Source organism: Xyrauchen texanus, chromosome 20, assembly GCF_025860055.1.
Source record: "Xyrauchen texanus isolate HMW12.3.18 chromosome 20, RBS_HiC_50CHRs, whole genome shotgun sequence".
In the NCBI taxonomy this organism is placed as follows: domain Eukaryota; kingdom Metazoa; phylum Chordata; class Actinopteri; order Cypriniformes; family Catostomidae; genus Xyrauchen; species Xyrauchen texanus.
Window position 1 is genome coordinate 2,298,346 of NC_068295.1, and position 23,238 is coordinate 2,321,583.

The following is a 23,238-nucleotide window of genomic DNA, read 5'->3' on the forward strand; positions in this document are numbered from 1 at the left end:
AGTTTAGCATGTGCTCGGTATCTGTGAAGATCTTACTCTTTAAAGCATTTTGTACACCTTTGTATACGGCCTACCTGTGGTGTCGTTATAAGCAAAGCAGCATTAGAAAACTTATAGTGGCTTATAATGACAGCATGAGGCTGCTGCTGAGAGCTCCAAGAAGCTCCAGTGCAAGCCATATGTTTGTCAGTATCGGGGTACCTACCTGCTCTGCTGTTTTACAGAATCTTATGTATAAATTTATGTGTAGGGTATCTGAGTCAGAAAATGACTTAATCAATGTTTTGGCTAACCCTGTACGTAGTTCTGTGAGATTTTCTTCCAGACTGTGGAACCATTGGCGAACATGTCTGTATATTATTCACTGAACATTATGGAAGGCTTTGTATTTTTATATGGATGTATGTGTATAGGTATGTATGAGTGTTGGTATGTGTATGTATGTAGATTTATATATGTGTGTATATATATATATTTTGTGTATGTTTTATTGTGATATGGATCCTCCTGGGTCTGAAATAAAAGTTTTCTTCTTCTTCTTCGTCTTCTATCAGTGTATACAGTAGAGATGTTGGCAATTGTAATAGCATTACAGAAGGTAGAAGAATTACAAATTAAAAAAGTTATTTTATGTACAGACTCATGCTCTGCATTAATGTCACTGCAGTCATTTACATCTAACAGCAGGCAAGATATAGTAAATGAGATCTATGAAACATTGTACAGAATTAAAAATATGAACATGCAGGTAATATTTATGTGGATTCCAGCACACAGATGGATTAAGGGAAATGAAGTTGTGGATGCATTAGCAAAACAGGCTCTGATGCAGGAGGAGGTATTGTACGTTCCACTCAGTAAGTCTGAAGCTAAAGGAATAATCAAACGAAACATCATTAAGGAGTGGCAGAACAGTTGGGATACAGGAAACACAGGGCGACATCTCTATATATTACAGCAAGATGTGGGTACAGGAAGGATAGCCAGAAGAATCAATAAAGAGGAGAGCATCTTGACAAGGCTAAGGGTAGGACATACTAGGCTTAATAAAACTTTGCATTTAATAAATAAACACCCTTCAGGAGTGTGTGAACATTGCCAAATAGAGGAGTCAGTCGAGCATGTAATTCTTCACTGTCAAAAATTTGGGGAGTGTTAAGGGAGGAAAGTAGAAAGTTTGAACAGGAAGAATTAAGTCTAAAAAATGTTTTTGATATTGAAGTAGGGAAGTTATTCAGTTATTTGAGAGAAACTGGATTGATAAATAGAATTTAGGGGCAGGAAATATTATTAGTATTATTACTATTATTAGTTTTATTTATTTTGTTTCTTCAAGGGAAGGAAAGCTCTGGCCCACACTCCAACATAGTAGGTGGCGGTAATGCACCATAATGCTGGTTGCCACCCGCCATTAAACGTAACAAAGAAGAAGAAAGCGATCGAAAACGATCAGGATAGAGTATTTTAGCATCTATTTAGCATAGCATTTATATAGTTATTTAGATTATTTCGTGTAGCCTAGGTAGTTAATTAGCATATTTGTTAGTGTAGTATTGTTAGAAGCATAGTTAGTTAGTAGCATAGTATTGCGTCAGTTAGGATAGCTTCAAGTTAGCGTAGATTATCTGTATTTAGTACAGTGGTCAGGATGGTACGTAGGTGTAGTGTTGCTGGTTGCAACAGCACTGCTGGACTGTATAGCTTTCCAGCAGACTTGGAAATTAGGCGCCAGTGGTTGCATGTCCTTGGCCTGGAAGACCGCGAGTTCCCGCCTAGAGCTGGAGTGTGCAAACTGCATTTTTCGCGGGATTGCTTCTCCAACGCAATGGAGGTGGAAATGGGCTTCTCCTTTCAGCTCGCGCTGAAAAGCGACGCAGTGCCAAACGCTCCTCCTGCATGGACTCCACCACCTCAGCGGCGTCTTGAGGTGAGTGATCATATATATTTGAATCACAATTTATGTTTAGGCTAAAGTTAATCCTCTGGGGTCGACAAACGTGCCGGTGTTCTGACGATTTGTGCTGCCTTGTCGAAAAATGCTACCCAAGCGCGAATCGATCACAGAGAATGTCGATTCATTCTCTAGCTACTGTTTCCATAATGATGTAAATCTCACAATATTAAGACATCGTTATTTCATTTAAAACAGGGTAAGTGTATGGGGAGCATATTTTTATATTTTAAATGAACCAGCAATTATCACATTTGATATAACAAGTAAAAATGACATTATTGTATATTATATGAAATACAATTATAATAAAATTATAAGTTATGAGTACTGTATACTGTACTGTTTTTATTTTTAAAACTGTGTGAAAAGTAAAAATGATCATAAAATATTCATCTTTGACCTGTCAAAGCACACCTTTCCTAACTGAAACTTTCAGTTATTCTTGTTCAGCTGGCTGACCGTACAAATATTCATATGGTAGTTAGCATTTTTTGACACATGAATATTTACCTTATGTTCACTGTCATTAGAAAAAACAATACTACATAATAATGTCTTCAAGATGTAAGGAGTTGCATATTTTGATAGACCAACGTGCCCTATCAAATAATGCTCCCAGTTTTTTGAAACTAAATAAATGATGAATGTACTCTGAATCTGGCAAAACAGTACATTTATTTATTTATTTTAAAGCCTCACGCCATATCACACTACATGAACATTAGCACATTCTGATTACTTGCGTGTCAAGTGCTGCTACCTACTTTGTACACATTACATTCAGGTTAAAGGGGTCATGACATGAGAAACCAAATTTGCCTTGATCTTTTGGTATATACGAGGTCTGTGTATCATTAAAACGTCCTGCAAGTTTAATATTTTAAGACGTCCTCCCCATTCTAAACGAATCATTTATTTAATCAAGCTCAAAATACAGCTCGATCTGGATTCATGGTTAGAAGTGACGTGTCGGTTAGAAGTGACGTAACAGCGTTTGCATATGACCGCCTCCAGCACAAGATAACTACGCTTTAAGCGCCAAGACAACTACGCTCATTTCAGTATCGCCGTCGCCTCACAAGTGTTCAGTCGATGGACAGCGAGCTCTGACAGAGACTACTTGTGCACAGGAAAATTACGATGCCACACAGATGTGCTGTTCCTGGCTGTGGTCAAACAAAACCTCTGAATAAGCTGCCGAAAGATCCAGACGTCAGGGAAAAATGGATGCAGTTTATTTTTTGCGGACGTCCCAGTCACGGCAGTGTTAACTTAAGCGTTTGTTCTGTACATTTTAAGGATGACTGTTTTGAGAACAAATCTCAATATGATGCTGGCTTTGCCAGAAAACTGTTGCTCAAAGATAAGTCCGTGCCGACTATTCTGGGAACAACGACGACGCAAACTGTAAGTAATCTATTTTAAACTTTAAACTACTTTTTAAAGCGCAATTTCATTCATTATGAATAATCACAGTGTTTTTACTTACGTTTACTTGCATATTGTTCTGGCTGGAGGCGTCAATAATTGATACATAGGCACTGACGTTAGCCAATCATAACAGTGGGCGTTAACACTGAAGTCTTAAATGGAAAACGCCCCCAAAACAGACTGTTTGAATCAGAGGATGAGAAACAGGGTGGGAAAAGGTCATAAATCACTAGATTTTAAAAGTTTTTCTTAAAAAAAAATATATTAATACTATAATTGCACCTAAGGGAACATAATAATACAATAAAAAAACCCATGTCATGACCCCTTTAAAAATCAAGAATTTTCCAAACTTTCAAAACTCTGAAAGAAGTAGAACACACGATGAACGTAGGTCATTCATAGCTAATTGCTATATTATGCTGAAAATAAGGTGAGCTTGCTAACATTTACACGTTCACATGTCAAATTATGTAATAAAAAAGGATTAAAGATATTGCAATGCTCACCGTGAAGTCTCCACAGCAAGGATGCATAGATTTATGGGCGTGGTAACGCAGAACAAAACTGTGAGTCTGCACATGCGCATAACCAGTAAGTAGCACATATCGATGGGTAGCACAAATCGTCAGAACACCGGCGCATTTTGCTGGATTTTATCACATAGCGGCAAAATATGAATTATGCCTACAGAGCGCGCGCTATTGACATCAACTCGATAAAACTCATCAGATTCATGTACATGTCGTCTTGCGACCGTGTGAAGAATAATAATAACATAATAGTAATACTCCTGGAGAAAATTACCTCAGAAGTTTGTGAGTTAATTAACGTTAACTAATAGTATTTATAAACATTTTAAAATCTCTAAAATGACTGAATATAAGACCGTAATTGTAAACCATAACACTTTTTTTTTTTTAGCCTACTATGACCAGAGACATTGGGTGCCAGACTGACCCAGTCTGGTCCAGATCTGCAGGTGTGCAGGCTAACATGAAGCCAATAAGGAGAAGCAAAGGTGATTTTGAATACTATGGAGCTTTTGAATGTTTTTCATCATATAGTTAAGATTATATAATTTTATTTGGTACTTTTGCTGCTTATTGATAACAAATCTATTATTAATCTGTGCAGCCACCCAGGCCAGAATGCCTAACAGGAGTGTGTCGTGTGACACAGGCACACTGATGGAGCCTTTCACAGACTGTCCCGGGGCAACCTCAACACCAATAAAGAGGAAAAGATGTGAGGTGTCCACTGATGACTCCAGCTACCATCAAGATGGAAGTGAGAGCACCATGAACAGTACAAGGTAATGCGTTTAGTCCCGTTAGGTTTTTCAGTTATGCTATATTTGAACGTTCTAATTTAGCAATTAACGTTACTTGTTTTTAAATACTTTTGATTTGTTGTCATTAAGTTATTTCTGATACATACACATTACATAACCAAATTATGATTATTTATGCTTTTATTTAAAAAAAAATCTTTTTTTTCCTTTTACATAGTCACTTTGTGGGGTAATACTTCATTAAAGACTCTAAGTACATTGTTTATGAAGATAAACTGCTGGAGCTTTTTACCTGAGATTTGTGAAATGTTCTGACAATAAAGAGTAGTTTAAAACAGCAATTAACGCTCTGGTTTCTACAACTTTCACTTAAGAGCAAACATCTGCCTTAAAAGTTGAAAGAAATAAAAATGTGACATTTATTGTGATTAATTATCGATATCGACTGATATAAAACAAATAATTGTGATCATTTTTTTGGCCATATCGCCCAGCCCTAGTTACAGGTTAAGGAACCACTGGCATTATTGGAGATTGACTGAGTTGTCCGTCTATCTGTATATGTGTGGAAAATTACTGTGTTTATCTATTTCTTAGCCAATGAGAATCATTCAACCTGTAAGCAATGACCAAGCTTAGACCTTGGAGATGGTATAACTGCTGTGATCTTTGTAACTGTAAGGGGCTGCCTACTGAACTCCTGTGTGAGTCTTGAAGCTGACTTCTGCTGATGAAACTGCAAACTATCTTCAGTAAAACTTTTCTTTAATTAATTATAATTCTGACTCCGGTCTTCATTCTTCATATCTGGTTCTGGGTCTTTGACTGTATACCCCTTACAGTACATATTCATTTTGAGTTTTGTAGCTGATTTATTTATTTTTTATTTTTTTATTTGTGTAGTGTGTAACTCCAGTTAAAAATGCTTCTTTATAATTCATTTTTATTTTATTTTTATATTATTAAAAAAATATTCAATGCAGTGGGGGAAGGAAACCTCTGTATGGTCCTTCTTCAGGAAACTCTTCCCTGATCCGTGTCACAACGCAAGAAGGTATGACCACCCGAACGTGTTGGCCAAGGTACTCCCAACACCACCTAACGACATTACGATACGCAAGGTGTCTATAAGCGCTGAAAGACAGGTAGTGCACATGTATGTTGAAGTGGAGGATACATTCCATTTTTTTTATATACATTTATTTTTTTTTATATAAAATGTAACCTTTCTTCCTGGAACTAACCTGTTTGTAACTGTCTCTTCCATCTCACCATATAACTGTACGTAAGTGGGTTTAGTGCTACAGGCTCAAAGCCTGGATGTGCCGTTACACAGCCCACTCCACCAATCTGGTCACACCTGTGTACTACCTACAACATGAGAATTGTTTATTACTACTTTGTTAGGAGGATTTATTTAATATTTGGTATGTGGAGGTTGTGTTTTTTCAGGGTTCGTACAAGGTGCTTAAAATGCTTGAACTTGAATTTGACTTGAAATTTATGAAATGGAACTTAAAATATTGAAAGACAATATGTGAATTAGTGTTTCATTTTATTGATAAAGCAATCTTTTCACACAAAATTATATCTTTATCAGATAGGCTGAAGCTTTAGAACCATTTTGCATGGCTATGAGTGTGATATTGTTCATAAATATCCAAGTATATGATACAGCTTTCATTCTTCAGGTCAACCATATTCATGAGGTGGTAATCTGTTTGAATGAGATATCTTTGTCATAGTAACCTTTCAATTGTTAAAGTTTCCACAGTCATTGCATCTGCTACACTTTATTTTGTACCTTTAATTTGTTTATTTCTGTTTACCTATTTATCTGTATGAACCCTGGTTTTGTGTATAGTACTTATTAACTGGATTTAACACTCTGGTCTTATCATATTTCATAGCTATACCTTGGGTATCTCCCTACAACAGACATTCTCTACCAGGGAAAGTGAGCCGCAGTGCCCACAGGTGCACCTGTTGAGACAGAATCATTTGTAATTGTAGAGGGAGACTTGAAATAAATGGTTTTCGTTTAATTATTAACACAACATCGTACCAAAATTAACCTAAATGCATGGGTTTTTATTTTTTGATAGTTCTGTTAGCATTTGCTATAAGCATTAGCCTAATATAGCCATAATGCTAATGTTTTACCATTCAGACACTGGCCCCATTCTCCCTTGCGCGGCTGCTTCGCGAGCATCGTCGGATGCCGATCGCGATGCGGGAGTTAAAACCGCAGTTTGAGCCAGCGGCTCGAATTGATATGGCTCCGGCCCTGCTCAGCCCCGCACTCGGTTCGTCCCCTCTATCCCCGCTGGGGTCTGTCCACTTTTCCAGCATTTTTCAAATATTGCTAGTGGGTGGAGTCAGACTCTGAGCAGGGGTTTAGTTACCCTTTAATTGCTGCTAGCAGCTATATTTGTTATTGTTATGATTATTTTCTGATTTCATAAGAGTGTCATTCGCAACGCAAATTCCAGCCGTCGCCAATTTATTTGATTTATTGAATTATTATTTATTTAAATATGAAGTAATATGTAGTGAAAACTTTTAAGATACTGTCAAATTTAAATACTAATAGTAAAAGGCTGGTAATGTTATATTTGGTTTAAAGGGTAACTAAACACCTGAAAATGCTGGAAAAGTGGGCAGACCCCGGCGGGGATAGAGGGAACGAACCGAGTGCGGGGCTGAGCGGGGGGCACCTGAGACTCGTAGTGACGGCTGTAATTGTCAGACTCTATGTTATTATTATTCCTCACACGGTCGCAAGACGACATGCACATGAATCTGGCCTGGTGAGCTGGAACCTGCTTACGTCACGAAGTACCGCAACAGCCAATAGGAAAATTCAACTGCAGTAGCCACCGTTCAACCTGAAGAGGGCAGCACTCAGACGTTTTTACACCATATATTGTAGAATTAAAACACTTTATACACAAATGTCAAAAAAATTACTTGAATCAATGACCAGTACTAATAAAGCCCCATGCTTACAGATCATTAACTAAAAAAAGTTGGTTTAGGGTTTAGTTACCCTTTAAAATAAAATCTCCGGTACCCAATACACTGAGTACTGAGTTCCAGTCGGACTCATTCACGGAACGGAACAACGAAAGGATCTCAGATAATTTTCTCATCGCTGCAGTTTGAATAATTGCACAGATGGCTGACGATGAAGATGATTATATGTCTGAAGCGTTCCTGAATCAAATGTGAGTTGTGATACGTTGTTTTTGAGGAATATTTCCCGTTACGATCAGAGATTATTTGACGTAAACTTGTGCAGTGAATATGAACACAGAGTAAGATTAGTATTTTTTTTTAGCATAAATATATATCTGTGTGTGTGTGTGTGTGTGTGTGTGTGTGTGTGTGTGTGTGTGTGTGTGTGTGTGTGTGTGTGTGTGTGTGTGTGTGTGTGTGTGTGTGTGTGTGTGTGTGTGTGTGTGTGAGTGAGAGACTGACTGACTGACTGACATTTTATTGGACATGTACTATGGTAATACCCTGATTACGGATGTCAACTATGGTAAAACCATTTTTCCAGATGTGTACAATGTTAATACCATGTTTTTTAGACTTGTACAATGGTAGTACCATGTTTTTGGACAAGTTTCATGGTAATACCATGTTTGTTTAGATGTGTACCATGGAAATACCATTTTTGTCAGATGTGACATAGTAATACCATGTCCTATGCCCCATTTGCAATACTTTCATTTTTGGACATTATCAGTTTTCCAATAATATAGTTTGCTGGGCTTTTTCAGACCTTCAGTAAACAGTGTATGGTTAGACCCTGCTTTGAAATTTGGCCGATTTAATGTTTGTAAAGCATGCTTAGGAACTCACCAACTCAATGTGTAACATCTGTTGTTTTTTGTATGTTTTCATACATGAACAGTTCAGATGTTCGTCCCGGTGTACCGATGGCCAAACGAGTGAAGGAAGCTATGAGAAAAGAAACACTACACAAAGAGAAGAACGCACAGAACCGGCAGAAGAGCTACAAAGAACAAGAGCGTGAGAGTCGTGATGCAGCGCTGCAGAGCTCCATTAGCACTGAAAATAAAGGCTTTGCGTTACTGCAGAAGATGGGCTATAAACCAGGACAAGGACTGGGCAGACAAGGTCAGTCATGGCTTTTTCTGTTGTTTATTTGCTTGTGAGAAAAAAAAAGTTTTATGCCAATAACAAACTGTTCTCATGCCACAGGTGCTGGACGGGTCGAGCCGGTTTCTTTGAGCATTAAAACAGGTTGGTGGTTTTTGCCTGATTACTATTAACCCTGACCATTCTTATGAAGTACTTTAATTAAAAAAATGCATTGAAATAAATTCCCCAACTGAAAAATACAATGCTAGAATGCAGTTTTAAACAAATTAAATGCGGAGAGAGAGAGTGAGAAAAAACACTTACTAGCCGGTTCCCCGATACGCCGCATCTTGGTCCTCGGCCACTCCTCCACCCTCTAATGGACGACAGCCGAGCCTCCCTGGGCAGATCGGAGGCAGTTATCCCGCTCCAGACGGTCGGCCGGGAGCCCCTCCCCTCTCACGGTCAGCGGTCGTCATGACCCTGCCGTGTTTAGCGACTGCTAGGGGTCTCCCCCCGCCCCTGGCAGCGGTCCTGACCAGGTGGTCAGCTAGGAGCCACTTCTCCCCTCGCATTCGGTGGCCGTTCGTCCTGCTCCATTGGGGTGGATGATAGTGGCGAGGACTCTACTACGGCGCATCCCTCCTCCATCCTGGGTTTCGGCACCAGTGTTAAGGAATTAATGGAAAGGAGGAGGTGAGAACCGGCTTAACAATATAAATAATATTTAATTAAATAAAAAGACAATCACGCACACAGGCGTTGGGCACCTGCCCATAAATCTCTCTCTCTGTCGCACTGTCGTCTCCGGTCGGCCTTTATCCCTCTCGGAGGATTAATTAGCCTGATTAGGGGCCAGGTGTGTAGCTTTAATCAAAAATACTTCACAGTGTCTACGCATTGAACGACACTCACCACTGAGAGAATGAATACAGATATCTGATATCACTACAGTGTCTGAGAGGCACTAAACACATCACTAGGTAGAACAGAGGCGCAAAAACCATAGTTGCAAGGTATGCATAGGGGTGCCGTGTAAAGGTGGTGCCAGGGGCACACTAAAGGTGGTGCAGTCGCCTCCTCGACCCATCCAACATCACCCCCCACCCGCTCAATGCTTATAATGGATGACACTCCCCTGCCCTCGCTTGACAGATGCATGGGGCACAAAATTTTGTTTCGCATACCCGCTCGAAAGTGTGTAGTTGCGCCCCTGAAGTAGACTATAATATCATGAAATAAATGTAGCTGACATTTTAAAAACAGATAATCTCACTCCACATTTTAAGCATTTACTCACAGCACAATGCTCACATTTTGAGCATTTTTGTTACTCTTGGTGGCACTTTTGCCCCTGGTTTATTTCTGATGCTGGTTTACACACTGTTATCAGACAGAGGAGGGATTGGAATGGAAGAACTGAAGAAAAGAAAAGCCGATGAGGAGCTTCAGAATTACAGGAAGAAGGTGCAAATGAAACAACATATGGAGAAGAAATCGCTAGAGGATTTCAGGTATACAACTCTATATGCAAGCTCGTATTCTCTTCATCTGTGTTTTGTGTTAATATGTTTATATCTCTATTGTTCATTGTTACGACAGAGTGCGTAAGAGGACTGAAAGAGAGGAGCGTCAAACTCTGGGCGACCTGCGAAAAAGCCAACGGGCCTGTGAACAGCTCGACAGTCAGAAGGTCACTCAAACCGACACCGTATTGTTCTTTTTACCTGTTTCATATCATGACGATCTCTAAATCTGAATTTGACTATATTTGCCTGAACTGATATTTTCCTGCTGTTAGAACCGAAACTCTCTAGAGGGGTGCCGTTTTACTTCAGCATAAACCTCATCTAACATTATGGCTATTATTTTCCTGTTGTTAGGGATTTACTGTTCCCAGGGACATCTGGTACTGGCCTGAAGTAGTGAAAGAGGAAGATGAAGACGAGGAAGAGGAAGCAAAGTCTGAGGGAAGCGAGGATGAGGAGGAACTGACAGTGAGTGCCGGCTCAAACCTCATGTTTTCAAATCAAGTTCATCTGTACTGACCGCATTAAGAAATTGAGCGATAAATCTTAAGTTCTTTTCTGTGGTGATCCGCGTTGTGCCCAGGCTGGACTGGGAAGAGAAACCGGGCCGGTATTTTACATGTGGTCGCTGTCCTGTTCTGTATATCGGAGCGCTGTTTTGTGGTCCGTTCTGCATAACGCGGTGGCTCATTTTAGCTTATCGCGACCCTTTCGGCACGTTTCGCGGCCGAACCCACCGGCCCGCTCAGTTCTCCCAATGGCCAGTCCGCCCCTGATTGGCCCAAAAGTGCGTCGGCCCACCTGGAAAATGTCCGGTATGCCAGACTACCAGTCCAGCCCTGGTTGAGCCACATAGAGCTTAACCTCTTCATATCTGTGGTCCCCGTACCCGGGGCCGTGAGCGGGGCCAGTAGCATGTAATAGGTTTGTGATTACAAAAATAAATTGTATTACAATGAATACACAAGTCACATATGTGGTACCATTTGAAAGCTTATGGCCTGGTTATACGTAGTTTTTGCGCGTTCCAGATTGACTCACCCCGGTCGACCGCGTTGCTTTTCTGACCATGAATGAATAGGAATGCGTTTAACGCTTTTGCACTACAACTGCTTTGTGATACACTTTTAGTACAGTTAGTCAAGAGGGATGCAAGTTAGCTTTATGCTATATGTACATGTCATCGGTTGTCTGTGTGAAACAATGCCTAGTGTATTGTCCCTGTTAACCTGTTAAGCTGCAACCCCACTTTTGAAAAATCCCCAGAAATGGCATACCCAAACTGAAACAGATACAGTTCATAAACCATTTGTTCTAAAAGCACAAGTATGATCCCATTTGAAAGCTGACACCTGGCAGTTTATTGTAAATGTAGAATTAATTATTGTCATAATGAAAAAAAATAGTTATAAATAGCTTCAAAGTTTTGTCAAGTTATTAGAAATTTATTTTTATGAAATATTTTCATGAAAATAAAATTGAAGTTGGCATTGCAGCAATCTAGAAATGCACTGCAGCTAAAGCCACATGTCTGGCCATGTTATATTTAAAATCTGAAGATGACAAGTCTAAAACTCTGTATTTAGTTAAATGTTTTTCAAGATCATGTCATACCACTTTATTTTGATTAGACTCTAAAATGCAAACTGATGTTTATTGTCATGTTCTAAGCATCTATTCAGTCTATTGTCTCTGTTTATTTATGTGGTGTAAACGATCTCCATTCAGTCTCAGTCTCCCCTGCACACATTCACACCTCTCCAGCCTGGTTATGGCTCTAAATATGCTTTTCTTTTGTCTGCATTATAATTACTAACGACTGGCTATTCACACTGTTTCAATCCCTAATCTCTTTTAGGGAAAGTTCTCACCTTACATTTTAAACTATATAAAATGACCTTCTTGAAAAAAGAAACATTTCAGCAAGCAGTCCTATTTAAAAATATTCATAAAAATAACAGCTAGGTAGCAGGTGCACCAAGCTAGCTAGCATATTAGCTTAGCACACCATCAATACACGACAATTTATGAGATTAAAACCATGTTTGTGCTCTAAAACTTACTTTATAGCACAAGTCGAGTGTTTTAAATAACCTTTTGTGCTCTGATTTGGTTTCAGATAAAAAAATCAGACAGAAAATATATTATTTTATAGTATTCTGCACGATGATAAAGTCTATATCGATTAGCATTACATTATCAATATAATCTATTATTATGAAAATACCTGACATGGCTCAAAGAACACAGATAAATCAAATATCATTGCAATCATGTTTATTGTCTTCAAAACATCTTTATCTGCAGTTACAGCGATCTCTGATAGCTTTGTTGTGTCAGGGACTTCCTGGAATGTCAAATGATTATGGCACTTCTTCGTGTGTTCCATATATGGAGTTCCATATACTGTGCACAGAGCGCCGGCGCCCTCAGGCTGCCAGTATGGATCGATAACACAATACATCAGAGTCTCAAGCGCTCATAATGATTACATCGACGCATTTGGGTATATATTCAATAAATATGATTCCTGTCTATATAAATCTGATGTAAACCTATGAGAATCTATCAATATTTCTCCAAATCTGCACATTTTTTAGCTAAAAGCCCTGAGGGACGTTGTTTTGTCAAGCGCTGTCATGACGATCTCACAGGAGTTTTTTTCTGAATGAGAGCGGCTGACGCTCATAATTCATATTAAAGGTATCGACTCATTTTTGTGATTACATAACTCCAGACACAAATTAAGACATAACTGTCACTATAAGTTTCTCAGAATACAATAGTGGTCAAATACTGAACCTTGAGTCTTATATCTTTTTAATGATGTATAGTTTGTCAAGGTAATAACATTAAATCTGATAGTAACTTTGAACTATTTAAAAAAAAAAAACGCTTCAGAGCGCCAGCGCTCTGGCAACGGTTAACAGGTTAAATAAAAAATGGCCTGCGCATGCACAGACGTACAGCTGAGGACCGTGCGCAAGTTACAACAGGCATCAAGTTAAAGATGAAACATTCTTTACAACATTTTAAGCAAGATAAGTGTATTATTTTTGTTTTGCACTATTTTAGAATGAAAAAAGGAAAGGAGCGCTATGCATAATTTTGGGCACCCCAAGAGATTTGAGCTCTCGGATAACTTTTACCAAGATCTCAGACCTTAATTAGCTTGTTCACAATCATCGTTTGGAAAGGTCAGGTGATGCAAATTTCAAAGCTTTACAAATACTCTGACTCTTCCAGTCTTGTCCCATCAATCAGCAGACATGGGCTCCTCTAAGCAGCTGCCTAGCACTCTGAACATTAAAATAATTGATGCCTACAACAGGATAATGATCCTAAACACTCCTCAAAATCCACAATGGACAACCTCAAGAGGTGCAAGCTGAAGGTTTTGCCATGGCCCTCACAGTCGCCTGTGGTTAGACCTGAAAAGAGCAGTGCATGGAAGACAGCCCATGAATTACGGAACTAGAAGCCTTTTGTGAGGAAGAATGGGCGAAAATCCCCCAAACAAGGATTGAAAGGCTCTTAGCTGGCCATGAAAAGCGTTTACAAGCTGTGATACTTGCCAAATGGGGTGGTAATAAATACTGACCATGCAGGGTGCCCATACTTTTGCTTCGGGCCCTGTAAAAGATGGAAATAAAAAAAAAAAGTAAAATTGCTTAAAATATTAAAGAAATGTGTCATTTTCAACTTTATGCCATTTGGAAATCAGGCCCCATTTTGCTCGCTTAGCTATTCACAGCAACAGAAATTTTGATCAGGGGTGCACAAACTTTTGCATGCCACAGCACTTACATAGACAAGAGATATATCAAATTAAAGCTCTCATTCTCAGGAATGTGACTGCACAGTTTTTGTTTCTAAACTCCACAGTTCGAATGATTATCAAAAGAGTCCTGAAGTGAAATATGATCTCTGTAAGACAACAAAGACAAATGACTCGTGTGCTCTGATCACTACTGCTGTAAGCCCCAAATAGCTACAAACTCTATATCAACTCGTACCTTAGGTTGGTTTCTTTAAAACAAGCCATTGTTTATTTGTCTTTGAGCTTGTTTGGGTAAATAATCCAATGTTATGTCTCCGATGTTCAGAACACAATATATGTAGTTGCATAGAAAATGCAAGATTAACAAATCATCTGCAAAATATGTGCTCGGTTATTAAAGAAATGCTATACATCATTGCAGAGCTGAGGATCTTAGCTTTCCAATGACACCTACACTCACCTAAAGGATTATTAGGAACACATACTAATACTGTGTTTGACCCCCTTTCGCCTTCAGAACTGCCTTAATTCTACGTGGCATTGATTCAACAAGGTGCTGAAAGCATTCTTTAGAAATGTTGGCCCATATTGATAGGATAGCATCTTGCAGTTGATGGAGATTTGTGGGATGCACATCCAGGGCACGAAGCTCCCGTTCCACCACATCCCAAAGATGCTCTATTGGGTTGAGATCTGGTGACTGTGGGGGCCATTTTAGTACAGTGAACTCATTGTCATGTTCAAGAAACCAATTTGAAATGATTTGAGCTTTGTGACATGGTGCATTATCCTGCTGGAAGTATCCATCAGAGGATGGGTACATGGTGGCCATAAAGGGATGGACATGGTCAGAAACAATGCTCAGGTAGGCCGTGGCATTTAAACGATGCCCAATTGGCACTAAGGGGCCTAAAGTGTGCCAAGAAAACATCCCCCACACCATTACACCACCACCACCAGCCTGCACAGTGGTAACAAGGCATGATGGATCCATGTTCTCATTCTGTTTACGCCAAATTCTGACTCTACCATCTGAATGTCTCAACAGAAATCGAGACTCATCAGACCAGGCAACATACTTCCAGTCTTCAACTGTCCAATTTTGGTGAGCTCTTGCAAATTGTAGCCTCTTTTTCCTATTTGTAGTGGAGATGAGGGGTACCCGGTGGGGTCTTCTGCTGTTGTAGCCCATCCGCCTCAAGGTTGTGCGTGTTGTGGCTTCACAAATGCTTTGCTGCTTACCTCGGTTGTAACGAGTGGTTATTTCAGGCAAAGTTGCTCTTCTATCAGCTTGAATCAGTCGGCCCATTCTCCTCTGACCTCTAGCATCAACAAGGCATTTTCAGCCCACAGGACTGCCGCATACTGGATGTTTTTCCTTTTCACACCATTCTTTGTAAACCCTAGAAATGGTTGTGCGTGAAAATCCCAGTAACTGAGCAGATTGTGAAATACTCAGACCGGCCCGTCTGGCACCAACAACCATGTCACGCTCAAAATTGCTTAAATCACCTTTCTTTCCCATTCTGACATTCAGTTTGGAGTTCAGGAGATTGTCTTGACCAGGACCACACCCCTAAATGCATTGAAGCAACTGCCATGTGATTGGTTGATTAGACAATTGCATTAATGAGAAATTGAACAGGTGTTCCTAATAATCCTTTAGGTGAGTGTAGATTGAGCTCTCCGATATTTGACGAAACTATACACAGGTCTAAATATACACTTGTTGTCTATGGACGAGTGCATGTGTGAATGCTCAGCTGCGTTAGAGCGCCGACTACATTTCATATCGGAATATTGTGAAGGAAGATGATAGAGGAAATATCCTAATATCCTAGTGCTTGCCGCCATCTAGTGGAATGAAATAAGACTTATTGTCTGGGAGATGGAGCAAACAGGACCAGAGTTACATGCTTATGAAGTTCAGACAACAACAACAACAAAAAATGTATTTAAAAAAATACGCCAGAGCATGTAACTTTTTTTTTTAACTCAAGATGGCGCCGAGTATGGCTGCTGCGTTGCGAGCTCCGTTACAACACTGCGGTTTATTGTTTGTTTTGTTTACAGTTCTTTGTTTTTTTGTCTTGGATGTTGTCTGCCTTATTGTTTACGACAGACAAACGCTTTTGGACATTAGTTCTACAATCACACATCGAAAACCGGACTTCAAATTCCTTAATGCCGACCCGCTGTTTACAAACACGCCGGCGGAGCCCTTTGTCTGTGCTGCTCGGCCGTGGAAACGCAGAAGGAAAAGAGGAAAACGAGCCGGCGTTCTCATCAGAGTAAGACGTCGTGCAAATCGACCCCCGCTACCCAGTATACTACTGGCAAATGTTCAGTCTCTGGACAACAAACTCTGCGAGCTGAGAGCGCGGATCTCTTTCCAACGAGAGACGAGGGACTGCTGCGTTATGTGCCTTACAGAAACCTGGCTGTCTACGGAGATTCCAGACTCGGCCATCGAAATCACGGGCTTTTCCGTGCACCGAGCGGACAGAGCGAAAGACCTCTCTGGTAAAAGCAGAGGTGGTGGTGTATGTTTTATGATCAACAAATCATGTTGTGATCAGAGGAACGTACATTTCATCAAGTCTTTTGCTCTCCTGATCTGGAATATCTCATGCTTCTGTGTCGACCATTCTGGCTGCCGAGGGAATTCACAGCGGTCATCATCACAGCTGTGTACATCCCCGCAAGCCGACACAGACCGGGCACTCAGGGAACTGTATGGGTGTATAAGTGAGCAGGAAACCGCGCACCCTGAGGCTGCGCTCATTGTTGCCGGGGACTTTAACAAAGCCAACTTCAAAGCAATCGCCCCAAAATACCACCAACACATAAAGTTCAACACACGAGGGGACCGGGTTTTGGATCATTGTTACTCTCCCTTCCGGAAGGCTACAAATCCCTCCCCGCCCCCATTTGGCAAATCGGACCATTCTTCCGTTCTGCTTCTGCCCGCTTACAGGCAGAAACTGAAACAGGAAGCACCCACCCTCAGAACGATCCAGTGCTGGTCGGACCAATCAGACTCTGCGCTACAAGACTGTTTTGATCACGCGGACTGGGAGATGTTCCGGTCCGCCTCTGATGACGACTATCGAGGTTTACGCTGACGGCGTAACGTGTTTCATCAGGAAGTGCGTAGAGGACGTTGTTCCGACCAAAACTATACGGATATACCCCAACCAGAAACCATGGGTTAACGGCGATGTTCGGCGGCACTCACTGCGCGGACCTCCGCTTTAATTCTCCTAACACGGAGGAGCGTAAACAAGCCAGTTATGCCCTCCGTAACACTATCAGTGCAGCTAAACGCCAGTACAGGCACAAACTTGAAAGTCAGTTCAACACCACTGACTCCAGAAGTATGTGGCAGGGACTTAACACAATCACGGACTACAAGCGGAATAAAGTCTCCGCCATGAACACCGCTGCATCTCTCCCGGACGAACTTAATACATTTTATGCTCGTTTTGAGGACAGTAACACCGCCCTCGCGAGAGAGCACTCGCTGCTGACGCTACAGAGGTTGATTCACTCTCCGTCTCTGCTGTGGATGTAACCCGATCATTCCGACGGGTGAACATCCGTAAAGCCGCGGGTCCAGACGGCATTCGGGCCGCGTCATCAGAGCGTGCGCGAATCAACTGGCTGGTGTTTTTACGGACATTTTCAATCTGTCCCTCTCCCTGTCTGTAGTCCCCACATGCTTCAAAACATCAACCATTGTGCCTGTACCGAAGCAAGCTATAATCACATGCTTAAATGACTGGCGTCCTGTTGCTCTGACCCCCATCATCAGCAAATGCTTCGAGAGGTTAATCAGAGATCACATCTGCTCTGTTCTGCCCCCCTCTTTGGACCCATTGCAGTTTGCCTACCGCAACAACCGCTCCACTGATGATGCCATTGCATCTACAATACACACTGCTCTCTCCCACCTGGAAAAAGGAACACATATGTGAGAATGCTGTTTGTAGACTACAGCTCAGCATTCAACACCATAGTGCCCTCCAAGCTTGATGAGAAACTCCGGGCTCTGGGCTTAAACAGCTCGCTGTGCAGCTGGATCCTGGATTTCCTGTCAGGCAGACGTCAGGTGGTTAGAATGGGCAGCAACACCTCCTCATCACTGACCCTCAACACTGGAGCCCGCAGGGCTGTGTTCTCAGCCCACTCCTGTATTCCCTGTACACACATGACTGTGTGGCAACACATAGCTCCAATGCCATCATTAAGTTTGCTGGCGATCACGACGGTGGTAGGTCTGATCACTGACAATGATGAAAGAGCCTACAGAGAGGAGGTGCACACTCTGACACGCTGGTGTCAGGAGCACAACCTCTCCCTCAACGTCAGTAAAACCAAGGAGCTTGTTGTGGACTTCAGGAAGAAAGACGGAGAACACAGCCCCATCACCATCAATGGAGCACCGGTGGAGAGAGTCAGCAGCTTCAAGTTCCTCGGTGTCCACATTACTGAGGAACTCACATGGTCCGTCCACACTGAGGCCGTTGTGAAGAAGGCTCACCAGCGCCTCTTCTTCCTGAGACGGCTGAGGAAGTTTGGAATGAACCACCATATCCTCACACGGTTCTACACCAGCACTGTAGAGAGCATCCTGACTGGCTGCATCAACGCCTGGTACGGCAATAGCACCGCGCACAACTGCAAAGCCCTGCAAAGGGTGGTGCGAACTGCCAGGAACATCATCGGAGGTGAGCTTCCCTCCCTCCAGGACATATACACCAGGCGGTGTGTGAAAAAAGCTCGGAGGATCATCAGAGACTTCAGTCACCCAAGTCATGGGCTGTTCTCACTGCTACCATCAGGCAGGCGGTATCGCAGCATCAGGACCCGCACCAGCCGACTACATGATAGCTTTTTCCCCAAGCAATCAGACTGTTGAACTCTTGATCTATCAGGATCAATAATTAGCACTGCACTTTATTCAGCTATAATCTCACACTGGACTGTCAACATATTCTCCTCAATACAACTGCTATATATATATATACACATATATATTTCATATACTCCCACTTATTGTATTGTATTGTATATTCTGTTCTATATTCTGCATTGTATATAATTATTGTGTTGTGTAAGTATGTGTACATCTGATTTGTAAATTGTTTTGTGTAAGTATGTTGTTTATTGTAATTGGTATATGTCTCGTCACTGTCATGACTGCTATGTTGCTCGGAAGTGTGACAATAAAGTGATTTGATTTGATTTGATTTGATTTGAAATGTTCACTCGTATCAAACACAAAATATTCCTTTACGTGAAATGCACTGAATTGATTTAGATGTTTTTTGATTGTTGCACTATGCTTTTCTTCTATCCCTCTTCCCGTACAGCCTCTAGACAAGCTGCAGCTCCTCACCTCGTACTTGCGAGAGGTTCATTTTTACTGTATATGGTGTGGGACGGCGTATAATGGTAAGACATGTTTGTTTTAGCATGCTCATAAATAAGATATGAAAACGCCACAGCTCCGCTCTTGTTGTGAGTCGTATGTACATTATGATCAGAACTTTTCTCATTCAACAGATGAGGAGGATTTGGGCTCAAATTGTCCTGGTGACACAGCGTTAGATCATGATGACTAGAGTAACCAGGAATCATCTGGAAAACTGTCCCTTTTTGTTTATTATTTAAATGTATGCTTCAGTTTTTTTTGCAAAGCTCTGTTTAATATTTATGTTTTCTTAATTGTCCTTTAATATGTTGTATTGACATAAGTAAAGATGTTTTGATTGTAATTGTGTGTTGTGCTATAATTGAATCCAGTGTCTTTCTAATACCTCAAAACAACTTAATTCAGATGCAGCATGCTTAAAGTAGTGGCAAATATTATTTGCACCCTGGTACGAATATTGGTAGATACTATATGCACCTGTATTTAAATGCTTTAAAATCTAAACTTTAGATGCATCACTGCAGTGTGTTTATTGTGTTTAGACACCATACACCAAAAAACATGGTTACTTCAATATTGCTACAGTACAACTACCTTGCTGACAATCACACGAGTCCAGGGCGTGCTGAGTGACTCCAGCCAGGTCTCCTAAGCAACCAAATTGGGCCGGTTGCTAGGGAGGGTAGAGTCACATGGGGTAACCTCCTCGTGGTGGTGATTAGTGGTTCTCGCTCTCAATGGGGCGTGTGGTGAGTTGTGTGTGGATCGTGGAGAGTAGCATGAGCCTCCACATGCTGTGAGTCTCCGCAGTGTCGTACACGACGAGTCACGTGATCACATGCGCGGATTGACGGTCTCAGAAGCGGACGCAACTGAGACTTGTCCTCCGCCACCCGGATTGAGGCGAGTAACCGCACCACCACTAGGACCTATTAAGTAGTGGGAATTGGGCATTCCAACATTGGGAGAAAAGGGGATAAAAAATGGAGACAGGAAACGGAATGGGTGTGACAAAGGCAGAATCGAACCCGGGTCACCCGTGAGAAAAAGCACATTTGCACTGCCGTTACACAAAACGTCATATTCACAAGATTTTCACTCAAGCCAAAATTGTGACAATCCAAATGCAATTGCAAATTGTGTATTACCGTTTGCATTTGCATTTACACAAACATACAATGTCTGTTAAATTTCAAATGGGAAAAGCCCATTTGCCATAGCATTACTCATGTCTTACGATTTATGACCCTGTAATATCAAACCGCAAAAGCAATAACCCTGTTTGCTATTTCACTTCTTCTGCATCCCATACATTTGTAGAAACGAAAATGCTAATGGTTATACACGATTTGCAATTGCATTTGGTTTATGCCAAAATGTATGCGTCCACAAATAGAAATCGTAATTCCAAATACAATTTGAAAATACTTCCATACAAACCGACACTACGACTAGGTGTAACAACTACACATACTTTTGTCCGTGACTGAAGTTGCAATCTTGAAATGCCTCAAACTTCCAAACACCTTTTGCTTTCAAATATTTTATGGAGACGATCTGATTGAATGGCATCACTTGTTCTTGCTGAAGTGATGTCCAGGATTGGATTTTCCATGTGAAGTGAGGCCACTTTCTGAGCGCCAGACAATACGGTGGATTTAAGGTCTTCTGATGCACTCGGCCATCTCCTGATATACTTGAACGAGGCGCTTACGTTGAAGAATCACATCCTCATCCTTGATGGCTTGATGAATTACCACACTTTGGAGTTGCCAGCACCCTTCGTAATTACCATGGATTTGTATGGTATCTTGGCAACCACACTGGTTTGATGAGACTTGCTATTTAATACAGCTCCATTCATGTTCAGGTCAAAAGGCACAAGAGACAGCAGCTTCCGTGGGATTTTAAAACTCAGGATGTCCAGTAGAGTGGCAGAGATGACATGGCAGAGACTGCTACCCTCAAAGAGAACACCCAATGCATCCCGCCTGGTAAGCTGGTTAGTGCGGCAGACACTATCACAGCTATTAATCTGTGGAGCTCTCATCACCATATATTTCCCAGGAAGGAATGCTGGCCGGTTGAGGTGCAAGTCAGGCATCCATGGACTCTCACTATCTCTGACTCTGAGGCAGGACATCAACTGCATCCAGTCGAGGCCTGGCAAGCTGGTTGGTGTGGCAGACACTAATGTAGCTGTTCACCTGGGGAATAGTAGTGGCCATACCATTTCCAGGAGGCAGAGCAGGCTGATTGGGCTCCATAACAGTCATCTAGGGAATTTCAAACTTCACTGTGTCCAGTAGGGTGGCCGAGAGATCTAAGTGGAAACTTACAACCTGAGGCAAAAGACACAACACTTCATGTCGTCGACTCAGCTGGAGCCTGGCAAGATGTTTGTGGGGGCAGACACTAATGCAGCTGCTTAACATGGGAATCTTAGTGGCCATAAAACTCCCAGCAGGTTGTTTTGGCTGCAAAACAGTCATCCGGGGAATTTCAAATGTCACCCTCTCCAGTAGGGTGGCAGAGAGGATTAGGTGGAGACTTGAACCCTGAAGCAGGAGACCCACCGCATCCAGCTGAGGACTCTGATGGAGCCTGGCGAGCTGGTTAGTTGTAACATTTGGAACGGTAGCCACAAAATTCCCAGAAACCAGAGCAGATGGCTTGGGCTGCAGAACAGGCAGTGTCCTTTCAGAGCTGGCAGGTAATTCAAGGACAATCTCAGGCACTAACAATGTCCAAATATGTGTCAGTGTTGCACTTTGGGACAGAGTGACACTCAACGGCCTGTTGCCAACAACATGGCCATTCAATGCTAACAAAGCCTTCATAGCAGCTTCAGGAGTGGTGATGGCCACAAAGCTGCATACTGCGCATGTTCTGCATCATCATGGTGGCGCTGGTGATGTATTCAAATCATCAGAAAAGCCTGCAGAGCTGCTCATTACCCAAACTGTATGGGAGGTTTGAGACATAAAGACTCACACCTTGGTGACAGCTTTTCTGGTCCTCCTCCTCAGGATGTGGAAACCTGGCCTTTCACTCTACCTGGTGCTCCGCCTGATGCTCCTTGACATTGCAGATTCCACCTCTCAGCAAAGAGACATTGCACTGAGCCCACATTACTTGCACTGAGGCAGTGTGGTCAGGGCCCTCACCAGGCAGCGTGTTCAGGGCCTTCTCTGCATCGCTGAAGTATGCAAAGGTGATATAACCATACCCCAGAGAGCAGTAAGTCACCCTGTCTCTGCATACTTGCAGAAAGCTGATGGGACCGAATGGATTAACTGTTGCGAACAACAGCTTGTCGTCCACCTCAGCTTGAAGGGCTGGACTGGTAATCGGGCATACCTGGCATTTTTCCGGTGGGCTGACACATTTTGGGGCTGATCAGGGGTGGACTGGCCATCGGGAGAACCAAACAGGCTGGTGATTCAGCTGCGAAACATGCAAAATTTTTAAGCACAATACTTGCACTAAAGTAATATGTACTGTATAATGCATTTATAATATGAATCCATGTGCATGTTTGTTGACAGCTGAAGGGCCTGCAAAAATAAATAAGGAAATACATTTTGAATTTTAGCCTAAAAAAAAAAATACGGAAAGTTTTTAGGGAAAATGATTTAGAAAGTTAAAAGTAAAATAATTAGTAATGTGATTACTTTTGAGATTAAGTAATCAGTAAAGTAA

General features: G+C 41.6%; 1 protein-coding gene across 3 annotated transcripts; it reads left to right on the forward strand.

The window, feature by feature from the left end:
* Positions 1–671: 671 nt before the first annotated feature.
* gpatch11 (G patch domain containing 11) lies at positions 672–19,869 on the forward strand. Of its 3 annotated transcripts, XM_052151474.1 has the most exons (10): positions 1,343–1,927; positions 4,310–4,406; positions 4,523–4,700; positions 8,599–8,825; positions 8,910–8,951; positions 10,183–10,303; positions 10,392–10,482; positions 10,673–10,786; positions 19,475–19,556; positions 19,668–19,869. In XM_052151474.1, exons 1-10 carry the CDS (start codon positions 1,649–1,651, stop codon positions 19,724–19,726), a joined length of 1,290 nt encoding a protein of 429 aa, XP_052007434.1. In that variant the 5' UTR covers positions 1,343–1,648; the 3' UTR covers positions 19,727–19,869. The 3 variants fall into 3 exon arrangements, with proteins under 3 accessions (XP_052007435.1, XP_052007434.1, XP_052007436.1); XM_052151476.1 differs by lacking the exons at positions 1,343–1,927; positions 4,310–4,406; positions 4,523–4,700 and adding an exon at positions 7,851–7,906 and having other exon boundaries at positions 19,668–19,865; XM_052151475.1 differs by lacking the exons at positions 8,599–8,825; positions 8,910–8,951; positions 10,183–10,303; ... (2 more) ...; positions 19,475–19,556; positions 19,668–19,869 and adding an exon at positions 5,663–6,115 and having other exon boundaries at positions 672–1,927.
* Positions 19,870–23,238: the final 3,369 nt, after the last annotated feature.

Excerpts from the sequence above, each read along its gene's own strand:
- gpatch11 (XM_052151474.1), top strand. The coding sequence starts at position 1,649 with ATGGTACGTAGGTGTAGTGTTGCTGGTTGCAACAGCACTGCTGGACTG. Across the intron at positions 8,952-10,182 it reads TTCTTTGAGCATTAAAACAG|ACAGAGGAGGGATTGGAATG; the intron begins GTTGGTGGTTTT and ends CACTGTTATCAG. Across the intron at positions 10,304-10,391 it reads AAATCGCTAGAGGATTTCAG|AGTGCGTAAGAGGACTGAAA; the intron begins GTATACAACTCT and ends TTGTTACGACAG.